General features: G+C 39.9%; 1 protein-coding gene across 1 annotated transcript in view; it reads right to left on the bottom strand.

The window, feature by feature from the left end:
• LOC102438929 (glycine N-phenylacetyltransferase-like) overlaps positions 1 to 11,617 on the bottom strand; it is a 17,025-nt gene extending 5,408 nt beyond the window's left edge. Inside the window, exons 1-4 of the mRNA XM_023756534.1 lie at positions 11,540 to 11,617; positions 6,734 to 6,841; positions 2,446 to 2,572; positions 1,419 to 1,590 (exon numbers count right to left, since the gene is read on the bottom strand). Coding sequence (XP_023612302.1) covers positions 1,419 to 1,590; positions 2,446 to 2,572; positions 6,734 to 6,841; positions 11,540 to 11,617 — 485 coding nt within the window. The remainder of the gene's footprint in view (positions 1 to 1,418; positions 1,591 to 2,445; positions 2,573 to 6,733; positions 6,842 to 11,539) is intronic.
• Between the last annotated feature and the right edge of the window lie 2,459 nt (positions 11,618 to 14,076).

The following is a 14,076-nucleotide window of genomic DNA, read 5'->3' as shown; positions in this document are numbered from 1 at the left end:
CAATTATGAATACTGTATGAGCTATTGCATAAGTACAGGACTTGTGCCACACAAATAAGAATTACATAAAACTTAAGTCTTGTTCTTTTCAACAGTGCTCTGACTTTCCACTTGAGATGGGAGAATTGCTATCACCCCCACTTTACAGATAAGAATAACAGGTAAACAGAAAATATACAAGTCCCCATGGACGCTTAGCATGTTGGTAGGCAGAGGGCCCTTGGACACCGTGGGAAACCCAAGTCCAGAGAGGAGCAGTGCAGGCAGGCCCTGAGGCACAGAACACTGAAGTCTGAAGGCTTCTGCTATGGGATAAGAGGCATCAGCAGGTGTCTTGGAAAGGACCCACAAAGTAGAATTAGAAGATGGACACTCAGCCCCAGTTATGCCTGGACCTTTCACAAGACCTGAACAAGCCATTTGTTCATCCGAGCCTGTTTTTTGGCAGGAAATGGGGATAATATCACTACCTTGTCTATCTCATGGGATGGACAAAAAAAAAAAATCAAATGAGTTGATATATTTGGAGGTACCTTTCAGGCATAATGTGCAATGCAATGTGAATATAACTTTTCCATGCATATTAATAAACACAGGGCCAAGGGGTTGGGTATCTCCAGATCTCATTTCCACCATCACTGCTCAGTTATATTCAGTGTTAGACTGGAAATCAATGGTGGTGGTGAGGAACACGTTATTTGTTTAAATTCTCATTATTAAAAAAATGTTTGCAAATTTATTCCATGAGTATTTATCAAGATTCAAGTCCAGTCTGTATTCTGTTCTGGCTGTTGAGTATCTATCTATGAATAACATAAAGAGGGTGCCTGCTCTTGTACACTTTGAAAAAACATAGGATAGGATCAAACAACAGGTAGGTAAATACACAAATAAGCTAATTTCAGATCATAATAAGTGTAATAAAAATAAAAATTGGGTTATGTGATGAAGAATTGTGTGAGAGGGTGGTTTTAGACATAGTTCTCTGAGAACTCTCTAAGGAAATAGCATTTGAGAGTATGAAAGTCACGAAAGAGACAAATATATGAAGATCAGAGGGAAGGGCATTTAGGTAGACAAAGAGCAAATGCCATGGTTCAAAGGCATGTGTGGGTGTATGAGATCAAGTTGCAGAAAGAAGATCAGAGCCGTTGGTGATAGGAAGCAAGACAGACAAGATGATGTCCAAGAGGTGATGAATTCCAGATCTCACAGGCCTTTGAAGGTCCATAAAGGGCTTTAGCCTTTATTCAAGGTGAGCTGAGAAACATCAATGGCTTAAAATGGGTGAATGGACATGATCCATGTTACATGCTAAAAGAATCATTCTGGAAATGAATTGTAGGGAGGCAAGAGTGAATGTAGGAAGGAAAGTAGTGAAAGATGTGAGTAGTGAGAGCATCTTTTTTCAAACTCACATGAATTTGGGTTTGCCAATTTTAAGAGTAAGGTTATTTGCCTCTGTCAGGGAAGGGAGCAGTCTTCTGGCTGTCTTGGGCATCATATAGAGGATGCATTGTGATTGCTTGACTTTGACCTGTTTTATGGCTGCAAGGTTGTGTATTTTCTCATCCAGGCTGGACTGTGAACCTAGAGAGGGGTAAAGTAAGGAGACAAGTGAAATACAACAAGAAGTTTCCCAATGGATGTTTGCAGGACTTAAATTCAGGCAATGTTGCTTCTGGTGTTGCCAATGACCATGTGATCTTGGCCATGTTACTACCTGAGCATGTTTTCTCTAATGCAAAACAGAGGTAATACTAGAAACCCTGATTCTATGACTGTGAAATCAAAGGAGAAGTGATAGTTAAGAATAGTAGCCAAGCTTGCATGGGCACATACAACATGCCCAGGTATTGGTCTAGTACCACATTTGATCCTTACATTGACCCTATGTTATACATACTTTTAGTATCCTCATTTCTTTTTATATCCAAAAAATCTGAATAATGGACTAGTTACATCACTTGCTCAAGATCACAAAGAAACGAACCTGCAGAGCAAGGATGCCACCCTAGGGAACCTGACTCTGGGGGGTATGATCATAAGCATGACAGTTGTCCTTGTCACCTGGGATGTGCTTTATGGCACAAGATGCTATCATTCTTATTCTGGGGATGGAGGCCACAGGGGTAGCTCTGCTCTTATACCTAATCACCCTGTGGGATCCAGAATATGACTGCAAAAATATATCCTCAGCTAACAAGAAATTTACTTACTCACAGTTCCCTATATGAACCCCATAATTTGTAATGTTTGAATTCTACCACCCTGAAGAAAAAGGTGGTGGCAGCTGATACAAGAAATGAACATCAAGTTGAGTGTCTAGGGTTTGGTAGAAGGAATACATGTAATAGATGAATATTCTTGGGATGAAAAGTGACCCACCAGGTATAGACATTAGCTGTCCCAGCAGCTAACACACATCCCAGATTTCTAACTTACTTTGGATCTGTAAATGTTGTTTCCAATTGATGACGTCTGATGTGCCAAGGAATTCTTGACAGTTCTTGGGATCCTTGGAATAGATTTGGTAGGTATTGGTATAATGATCAAAGTCATCTGTCATCTCCTGTTTCATTGAGTAATGTGAGATAAATCAAATTGTTTATAACAAGGGACTGGAATACCTGAGTTTAGGACTTTCATTATACTACTTTACTACTTTACAAACTTCAATATTGATATTTTTCTTAACATGCTATCAATATCTGTGTATCGCTTACATCATAAAACCATGTTACGTATTTACTCAATTATTCAATTTCTGATGAAGAAAAACTTGCTGAACTGGATATTTATATCTTGCATTACAAGTTTGAATCAACCAAACATGTACTGCTTTAGAAAGAATTCTTCTGTAATTCTGGAATCCTCGGGGAAAATAAAGTACTCTTATCAAAGGCAAGTTTCCATTGAAAGAATAAATCTTACTCCATTTTAAAGAGTCTCAGAACAAATGGATTATGAACATGACAACATTAAAATTGACACAGATGAGGGAAACAATGCTAAACAAATTAGCATTCTCACATACGTATGATAATGCTATACAAATTATAGAGACTCAATGTCTTTGAAATGCAAACCACAATGCACTATTATTTAAAAAATAATTTGCATTTCCAACAAAATTGATATGCAAAATTTATTCAAAAGTATATTATCAAAATTAATATATAAGAAATGGAATTATTGGAAAATGAAGGAAGGAGTTAGAGAACAACAACTCAACAAAGGTAGAATGGCCAAAAAGTGTTATACAGAAATGCACTGCATTAATACAAGGACAATCTATGCTTTTAAGAACAATTTAAAAAATAAACATTTTTTCATATTTAAATTTCAACTAAGCTAAATATCTTCATTTTGTATGCTGTCTAGTTTGGTATTTTCTGAAAAGCACTATACATTTACATTTTATTTGTAAATATTTTATATTAAAATATTATATAGTTATATATTCTTGCATGCATAAGTTTTTGCTTTATATTTTCTGATATGCTTTATAACATATTTGTATATGAAATGTATGAAGTACTTAGATTGGGTAATTTTATTTTTTCTCTTCTTAAATTTATTTATTAACTAGAGGCCCAATGCATGAAATACGTGCAAGGGTAGGCCTTCACAACCCCAGCTGCCTCAGCCCTCGCAAGCCCTGGCTGCTGCCTCCTGGCCCTGCAGCCCTGCCCCCGCAGCCCTGCCCCCTGCCCACTGGTAGTTCCGGAGGGTCGTTCCACCATCTGGTCTAATTAGCATATTAGCTCTTTATTATATAGGATGGCAGTTTACATTCAATATTATTTTGTATTAGTTTCAGATGTACAGCATAGTGCTTAGGTAATCATATACTTTACAAAGTGGTCCCCTGATATTTTCAGTACCCACCAAGCAGCAACGTAGTTATTACAATATTATTGACTCTATTCCCTATTCTGTACTTATATCCACATGACTATTTTGTGACTACTAATCTGTACTTCTCGATACATTCACCTTTTTCACCAAGTTCTCACACATCCCTCCCCTCTGGCAACCATCAGTCTGTTCTCTGTATCTATTAGTCTGTTTATACACTGTTTGCTCACCTATTTGGCTCTTTCATTTCCACATATAAGTGAAATCATATGGTATTTGTCTTCTTCTGAATGACTTATGACTTATTTCACTTAGTATAATACTCTCTAGGTCCATCCATGCTGTCACAAATGGTAATATTTCATTATTTTTTATGGCTGAATAATATTCCATTGTATATATGTACCACCACTTTCATATCCACTCATCTATTGATAGGCACTTGGGTTGATTCCATATCTTGGCTATTGCAAATAACACTGCAATAAACAGGAGTGCATATGTATTGTTTGAAATTAGCAATTTGGATTTTTTCAGATATATGCCCAGAAATGGAATCTCCGGGTAATAAGGTAGTTCCATTTTTGTAATTTTTTGAGGAAACTTCATATAATTTCCCATAATGGCTGCACCAATTTGCATTCCCACCAAATGATTCCCTTTGCTCCACATACTTGCCAACAGTTGTTGTTTGCTGATTTATTGATAAGAGACATTCTGACAGGTGTGAGGTGATATGTCATTATGGTTTTAATTTGCATTTCTCTAATGGTTAGTGACATTGCACATTTTTTATATGTCTATTGGCCATCTGTATGTCATCTTTGGAGAAGTGTCTATTCAGGTCTGCTGCCCCCTCCCCCTTTTTTTAAAAATCAGATTGGTCTTTTTGTGTATGTGTTGAGTTTTATTTCTGGGCTCTCTATTCTGTTCCTTTGATTGATGTATTTGTTTATATGCCAGGACCATGTTGAATTTATTTTTATTTTATGTATATTTATTTTTAATCCTTATATGAGGATATGTTTTTATTAATTTGCAAGAGAGAGAAGAAGGGAGCGAGTTCTAGTAGTTGTATGTGTGTGTGTGTGTGTGTGTGTGTGTGTGTGTGTGTGTGTGTGTGTAAAATGTTTAGGGTTTTCTTTTTACAGCAGCATAGTATTCCATTGTGAAGATGTACCACCATTTTCTTATCCACTCTTCTGCTGATGAGCACTTAGGATGTTTCCAAATCTTAGCTATGGTAAATTGTGCTGCTATGAACATAGGGATGCATATATCCTTTATGATTGGTGTTACTGATTTCTTGGGATATATTCCTAGAAGTGGGATCACTGGGTCAAATGGCAGTTCCGTTTTTAATTTTTTGAGGAAATGACATACTGTTTTCCACAGTGGCTGCACCAGTCTGCATTTCCACCAGCAGTGCAAGAGCATTCTTTTTTCTCCGCATCCTTGCCAGCACTAGTCATTTGTTGATTTGTTGATGATAGCCATTCTGACAGGTGTCAGATGGTACCTCATTGTTGTTTTGATTTGCATCTGTCAGATGATTAGTGACTTTGAGCATGTTTTCATATGTCTCTTAGCCTTCTGTATGTCTTCTTTTGAAAAGTGTCTACTTAGGTCTGTGGCCCATTTTTTGATGGGATTGTTTATCTTCCTTTTGTTAAGTTGTATGAGTTCCCTGTAAATACTACGCTGCTATAAAAAAGAAGGAATTCTTACCATTTGCAACAGCATGGATGGAACTGGAGAGCATTATGCTAATTGAAATAAGCCAGGCAGAGAAAGATAAATATCACATGATCTCACTCATTTGTGGAATATAATGAACAACATAAACTGATGAACAAAAATAGAACCAGAGTCATAGAAGCATTGAACAGACTATCCAACCTATGAGGGAAGATGGGGGGGTGTGAGGGGGTAAGAGATAGACCAAAGGACTTGTATGAGCATAACCAATGGACACAGATGGGGGTGGGGGGCATGAGGGCATTACTGGGTGGTGGGGTTGGGCAGGGAGAGGTCAGTGGGGCAAAAGGAGACTTATGTAATATTTTAAACAATAAAGAATTTAAATTTAAAAAATATTTAGGGTTTTCTATATAAAGTATAATGTCATCTGCAAATAATGACAATTCTACTTCTTCCTTTCCAATTTGGATCCATATACTTCTTCTTCTCCTTTATTTTTATTTATTTATTTATTTTTTTGTGCCTGATTGCTGTAGCCAGGACTTCTAGTACCGTGTTGAGTAAGAGTGGTGAAAGTGGACATTTCTGTCTTATTTCTGATCTTAAAGGAAATGCTTTCAATTTTCCTGTTTAGTATGATGTTAGCTGTAGGATTGTCATATATGAGTTTGAGATATTGTTTAAAAACTGGTACTGAAAATGTATCGCCAAATGCAGGCATTGCAATTTGTTCTTTATATTTCCCTAACATTCTTCATATTTAACTAACCTATTTTTCAGTGTTATTTTCTCTGCTTAGAATGTACCTTCTGTTCTTGTCAATCTGTCAAAAACCTATTTATCTTCAAAATCCAGTTTGGGTGAAATGGTTACCAGGAAGATTCCCTTCGTCTCCCTCCATACCCTGACATCTAGGCTTGAATCACTTTTTAGCCAGTGCTGCTTCTGTTACTTGTATGTTCATGAGTGTTTTCATACATTTTCACACCATATTGTCATTTATTTGCTTACCTATATTTTCCTTCAGGTTGTAAACTCCTTGAGGACAAGGACCTTTTCAACAGCATTGTGATTTATTTCTCTGTTCCCTGGGTCTACATTGCCATGTGCATTGTAGACACATGCTAGTATAGCAAATAGAAGTGCATGCATTTCACATGTGGCACCTTACCTGTTCCTGAGGGCGGACAACCACTGTATTAAAATCAGGCCACTTGTCCACCAGGGCCTTTAGCTTGAACATGTTTCCTTGGTTCATGTGGAAGACAGTCCCATAAACCTGTAGCATCATGAGAAAGTGAGAAGGTCAGCTTATTAGCATGGGATGACCAGTGCCGTTTTATCAGGATAAAGATTATTTCTATGAAATCAGGATAAGTAACTGGTAGGGCACTTACTTCAAACAGTCTTCAGGTCCTACTTTATTACTCCAATAGAAATAGATTTTTGAGCCCTGAGGATATTATGTAGTCAAATATCTAGACATATAAAATAAATTAAAAATCATTCACTATCACACTGTAGAATTTTGTGACATATTTTTTCATTTTATTCCACTTATTTGCATAGTTACACCCAATTTTTAAATAATGAAATTACCTAATTTATATTTGTTTAACATCTATCTTCTTCCACACACATACATCTATCCTATATAATAAAGAGCTAATATGCAAATGGTCATCATGCCCTCATATCATCACGCCCTCATGCCATCACACCATAACTACTCAGACACTCAACACTGGGGAGAGAGGAATGGGGACCAGCCAGGCTGCGGCCTGGGAGAAGGACAAGCTGTCCGCCCCACAGTCTCAGGCACCTGCAGCTGGCCCAAGTGAAGCCGGCCTGGGTCCTGGGTGCCTATGGCCGGCCAGAGGGAGGGAAGCCCAGGTCCCAGGTGCCTGCGATCAGCCAGAGGAGGGAATCCTGGGTCTCAGGTGCAGGGTGAGGCAGGGGCAGTTAGAGGCGATCAAGCAGGCAGGCAGAGGGGTTAGGGGCAATCAGGCAGGCAGGCAGAGGGGTTTGAGGCAATCAGGCAGGCAGGCAGGCGAGTGGTTAGGAGCCAGCGGTCCCTGATTGCAAGAGGCAGTCAGACATCTCCTGCAGGTTGGGCTGAGGGACCCTCCGCTGCACAAATTTCATGCACCAGGCCTCTAGTATATATATAAAGAGCCAGGGGCCCTCACATCTGAAACAACCAAACGAACGACCAAACAGGCTGAGTGGGGCGACAAGGCAAGCAGGGGGATTAGTGAGGGACAACCAAATGACTGAGTAGCAGGCTACATGGGGTGACCAGGCCAGCTGGGGTGTTAGTGAGTGATGACCAAATGACTGAGCAGCAGGATGAGTAGGGCAACCAGGACGGCAAGGGGGTTAATGAGGAACGACCAAACTACTGAACAGCAGGCTGCGTGGGGCGACCAGGCCGGCCGAGGGGTTAGTGAGTGATGACCAAATGACTGAGCAGTAGGCTGTGTGGGGTAACCAGGCCAACAGAAGGGGCAGTGAGGGGCGACCAGGCTTGCAGAGGGTGGCAGTGGGGGGGTGACCAAGCCAGCGGGGGGTGGGGGGAGGCAGTTGGGGGCAACCAGGCCGGCAGGGAAAGCCATCAGGGGAGACCAAGCCAGTGGGGGGGGGGCAGTTGGGGTGACCAGGCCCACAGAGGAGGACAGTTAGGGGTGACCAGGGCTGGTGGGGGATAACTGTTGGGGGCGACCAAGCCCGGCATGGGGGGCAGTTGGGGGCCTCCAGGTTGGCAGGGGGGCAGTTAGGGGTGATCAGGTCAGCAGGCAGGGGCGGTTAGGGGTGATCAGGCTGGCAGGGGGGCCAGTTAGGGGCAATCAGGCAGGCAGGCAGGTGAGCAATTAGGAGCCAGCAGTTCTGGATTGTGAGAGGGATGTCCAACTGCCGGTTTAGGCCCGATCACCAGGATCAGGCATAAACCGGCAGTCGGACATCCCCCAATGGGTCCCGGATTAGAGAGGGTGCAGGCTGGGCTAAGAGGACTACCCCCCATGCATGAATTTTGTGCACTGGGCCTCTAGTACACACTATACAATTATCATATTTTCTTTCCTTTTTTTAAGTCCATACCAGAGGATATGTTTTTGTTGATTTTATAGAGAGAGGAAGGGAGAGAGAAACATGGATGTGAGAAGTAACAGGGATCAGTTGCCTCCTGTACACACCCGGACTGGGGATTGAACTTGCAACCTGTGTGTGTGCCCTGATAGGGAATTGATCCTGCAACCTTTTGGTGTATGAGACAATGCTCCAGGCAACTGAGCCATCCAGCCAGGGCACAATTGCAGAAACCATCCATTGTCAAACACTATCATGAAAGTGCAACAAGGAACTTGGAAGGCTGATAAACCTTGAGCTTTAGCAAGGCCTAAACCTATGCACTGATTGTTCTGCCAAGAGAGTGGTGGCTCGAAGCAATTTCCTGACCAATAGTCTCAAAGTAAATCTTTACTAATATTTACTGACCTTTGAGATAGTCTGTTTGCTACCAAATTGCCATGCCTAACTGAGGGCAAGATGTGTATCTAAAATTGAATAAAAGCTAACAAGTCCAGGGCTTTGGGGAGCTTCTCCTCTAGAGGGAAGTTTCCGCCTGGCCCCCATGCCTTCTAAATTCATATTTCTTGTCTAGTGTTTTCATTTGTGAATGGCCCCTTCTCCAGATCTTGAATTCTTACCATGTTGGATGTGGCACACAATGGTCATATTTTTGACAGTGTAGTGGTTTCTTTTTCAAGGGCACCCACTGTTCCCTTCATTCAAGGGGTCTAGGTTTGTAATCTGGTTCAAGCCTGGGAATTAATTGAGAGGCAGTATGATTCAAGTAAGACCTTTGAGTTTATGTAAAATACTTGCTGTAACTCCTGATAGTAACTCTTCAAGAAGAGTTGGATATTAATTTTATCATGTTTTATTTGGTAACTCTGGTAAAGATTGAGAAACAGCTATCAAAAAGTATAGACTTTCTGGTTTTACTCATTTTACATCTAAGAACACTGAGAATCATAGATGTTTAACTTCTGCAATGTTTCCCTGAAACAGTAAATTATGGAATCACAACAGTCTGACTCTAGATCCTGCCTTCTCCACAGTTACCCTATCCTATGTTAGTCAGAACAATCAGTGATTTAGATTTATACTCAGTGTCTGTGGCTTAGTCTACAAAAGATTCCCATATTAAGTGTCAGAGAATCAGGAAAAGTCAGTGATAGGTAATTTGTGCTTTTCACAGGCCATAAATTGTAAAAATTATGGGCCTAGTTCTGATAATAGTATGTCCTTATATATCCTTATAATGTCTATTGGGTTTGTAGTGGTGTCCCCTATTTCATTCTTTATGTGGGTAAATTGTCTTCTTTCTTAATTTCTTGGTCAGTTTGTTTATTAATCTTCTCAAAGAACAAAATTTTGAAGTCATTGATTTTCTTAATTGCTCTTCTCTCCCCACATTCATTGATTTCACTCTTATCTTTTATAATTTCTTTAATTCTATTTGCTTTGGTGTTAATTTACTCTCCTTTTGCTAGTTTTTAAGGTGAGAACTTGAAAGATTGATTTGAGACCATTATTCTCTTATAGTACAAACATTAAATGCTATATATTTCCACTTATGTTTGGCTCAGTGGATAGAGCATCGGCCTGCGGACCGAAAGGTCCCAGGTTCGATTCCGGTCAAGGGCATGTACCTGGGTTGCGGGCACATCCCCAGTGGGAGATGTGCAGGAGGCAGCTGATCGATGTTTCTCTCTCATCGATGTTTCTAACTCTCTATCTCTCTCCTTTCCTCTCTGTAAAAAATCAATAAAATATATTTAAAAAAATAAAATAAAATTCTTAAAAATATGGTCTATTTTTGTAAATGTTCAATGTGCTTTAAAAAGTAATATTATTCTACTGTTGTTGAGGAAAGTATTCCATAAAAGTCAGTTTAAGTTGGCTCATAGTATTGTTCAGCTCTTCTCTATCCTTACAGGTTTTATATTTATTCTAAACATTATTGAGGGAGAAGCGTTGGAGTCTTAAATTATATCTGTGGGTTATGAGCATAACTAATGGACACAGACAGTAGGGGGATGAGGGCATGTGCTGTGGGGGTGGTGGTGGGAGTGGCCAGGGAGAGGTCAGTGGGGGAAAAGAAGACTCATGTAATACTAACAATAAAGAACTTCAATTAAAAAAAGAAACAAAAGTATATCTGCAGGTTTACCTATTTTTTCTTTCAGTTCCATCAGTTTTTACTTCAGGTACTTTGAGCCTCTGTTGTTAGGTATATACATTTTAGCATTTTTTTGTGTTTTTTTTTAGTAAATACGTACCTTCATTATAATGCAATGGCATTTTTTATCCTTGGTAATATTCTAGTCCTTTTGTAACATATGCTATTGCCAAAAAACACAAAGCTCTCTACGGTACAAGGTCATCGATCCATTTCTAAAACTAAAATGTCTGTGTCACCCCAAACTAAACCTAATTCATCTTTGTTTGACAAAATAGAACTTGATCTGTTATTAATTGCAAAGAAGAATCATAATGGTTAATGTTTCACTACTCATTTGATTTTTAGAAAGAATGATTAGAACCCTAATGAGTTAGTTACAGCCAACTTTGCAATTCTGGAAACACTTGCATTGCTATCTGACATAGTTCTTAGAAGGGCCGAAGGGAATGGTTTTGGGTCATCACATAGCAAAGATCATAGTACGTTCAAATCATAGTGTTGCCACTCACTACTTGTGTGATCTTGGTCAAGTCATATAACTGAGCCTCCAGATTCTCTTTGGTTACATGGATATAATATACCTGTCTTGCAGCAAGATGACGTGAACTATGTGAGATGCAAGATGAGTGCCTGGCACAGAACAGGGGCTCAGTGAATGCTTATTCTCTTTCCCACCTTTTCCACAGATAGATGCTTGTCCTTTTTTCCCTAAGAAGATTCCACTCTCACCTTTAGGGACTCAGGGAGGAATTTCCTCAAGGATTTCTCTAGCATCTGCAGCATTCGTGGGTCTTGTAATTGGAACATCTTGGCAGGTACCTTATCCTAAAGAGGGGATCAAGAAACATCAAGGAATGAGAAGTGCTGGAATACATACTAGTACAAAGGCACAAAGAAGACACAGTAGGCAGTTCTAGCTAATGATCTGGCCTTTATCCCAGTAATTGCATTGGTGCCCCATTCACTCAACTCCTTACCAACTCTAAGGAAGGATAAGTCTGGCAAAAAGCATAGGTACCTCTTTCTGAAGTTTTTTTTCCAGGGATGGGAATGGCTGGGGAGGGGGGAGGGGTCAATTGGGGAAAGAGAAGACATGTAAAACTTTAGACCAGGGGTCCTCAAACTACGGCCCGCGGGCCACATGAAAATACAAATATTGTATTTGTTCCCGTTTTGTTTTTTTACTTCAAAATAAGATATGTGCAGTGTGCATAGGAATTTGTTCATAGTTTTTTTTAAACTATAGTCCAGTCCTCCAATGGTCTGAGGGACAGTGAACTGGCCCCCTGTTTAAAAAGTTTGAGGACCCCTGCTTTAGACAATAATAAAAAAATATTTCTGAAAATATTATTTTGATTTTTACATCATCCAGCATTCCAGTAATTAATGATCCACAGAGATTAAGAAATATATTCTCTAAGCATGAATGACCATCCTTCGAGATTAAGTTTCCATTTATGACAAGCCAGCCTGACTTTGCCAATTAGAAGCTACATGCCACAGGGCAAGTTACTTAATTCCTCTGTGCCTTGGTTTTCTTCTCTATAAATGACAATGACTGTAGTACCTGCACCACAGAGTAACTGAACAGTTAAATAAATCAGTACATGTAAGGTTCTTAGAACAGTGTCTGGGACATGGTAAGCACTCAATTAATGATTATAATTAGTATCCTGTTGATTATTATCATTAGTAGAAGCAACATTTAACCACACTGTCATCCAAAAAGTCTATTGAGTGACTTTCTACACAAGAATTTGTGATGAGGTGTAAATGGGGGAGAATTCATGGAATCTGGCACATGGTAAATAAGGTATGACTTATCATTATTTTCCTACTCTAAGACCCATTCACATGAAGTTTATGATATATATGGTGCCATATGGGAGAACTTTAAATTAACATAAAAAGGGTGGGAAAATGACAGTTCATCTGAGATTATTAAAATTACATTTATTTTTATGCCTTTCAGTTAATAATTGATCTCATCTGAATTATAGTCCTTGTACCAGAATCTACATTGTCCTTTTGAAGCTCTAAGCAGGGAACGTAATTTTCCTAGTCATTATTTATCCAAGGGGGAAAAAAACCTGACTACCTTTAGAATGTTACCCAGGATTTAAAAAAATAACATTTGCATGATACATGTACAAACTGTGCTATATAAATGTCACCTGAACCAGCATATTCCTTCCCAGGGGCTGTTACATTTTCTGTTACTTATCTACCAATGGAAAACTCTCATTTTTTTCCCCACATTTATTTACCAATTCAGAGCAAAAGCCTGACTTTAGTGAGTCAAGAATTTTTTGCAGAACTAGGGTACTGCCCTATACACCGTAGGTTCCTGATGCAGGTTCCTCAAACGGAGGTGCTTTATTTTTCCCTGCAAAATTCTGATTACTAATGAATTCTGAAATGTTCATGCACACCCAGCAGTAGCATTCTGAATCATTCCCTTACAGAGGGGAAGCAAAAGGAAATGAGGGGTCCCAGAGCAATGATTCTCCCTTGTTCTCACCTGCAAAGCTGTTCTCTCATTCAGTCTCTGCAGAGATCCTCGGGGAAAGACAAGAAGCAGCAGATTATTCCAGTAGATGAAATATGTCCTCTGAGTATAGTGATCTGGAAGAGTGTACTTTGATCTGTTTCCTCCCCCAACAGTTGAGCTGATTTCTTAATAGAACCCGTGAAGCACGCGGTGGAATCTTCAGGCAGCAGAGTGTGAGGTGGAGAACCTTTCCCTGGGTCCCATGTTCAAGGATGTGGCTCTGTCATCAGGTTGTGCCAACACTTTATTGACTTTTAAACTTCCATTAATGCCGGAAACTAATTCCAGCATGTCATAAATGCAAGAAGTTTCATCAAAAGGTTGATGGAGCCCTAGCCAGTTTGGCTCAGTGGATAGAGCATTGGCCTGAGGACTGAAGGGTCCCAGGTTCGATTCTGGTCAGGGGCACATGCCTGGGTTGCAGGCTCGATCCCCAGTAGGGGGTGGGCAGGAGGCAGCCGAACAATGATTCTCTCTCATCATTGATGTTTCTATATCTCTCTCCCTCTCCCTTCCTCTCTGAAATCAATAAAAATATATTTAAAAAAAAAAAAAGGTTGATGCAACCTTAAGGATTGCCTGCTGGAAATGGCTAAGGGCATTTCCCCATACCTAAAGATCTGCATAGATGATTGCTTGCTGCCTGACTGCTGAGGGCATTTTAATCTACATTTTATTGCCTCCTAGTGGCCAAACACCTGAACAGCCATAGGTA

Source organism: Myotis lucifugus, unplaced genomic scaffold, assembly GCF_000147115.1.
Source record: "Myotis lucifugus unplaced genomic scaffold, Myoluc2.0 scaffold_97, whole genome shotgun sequence".
NCBI classification, from domain to species: Eukaryota; Metazoa; Chordata; class Mammalia; order Chiroptera; family Vespertilionidae; genus Myotis; species Myotis lucifugus.
The sequence above is the reverse complement of the archived record's forward strand: the minus strand, read 5'-3'. Positions and strand labels throughout refer to the sequence as shown.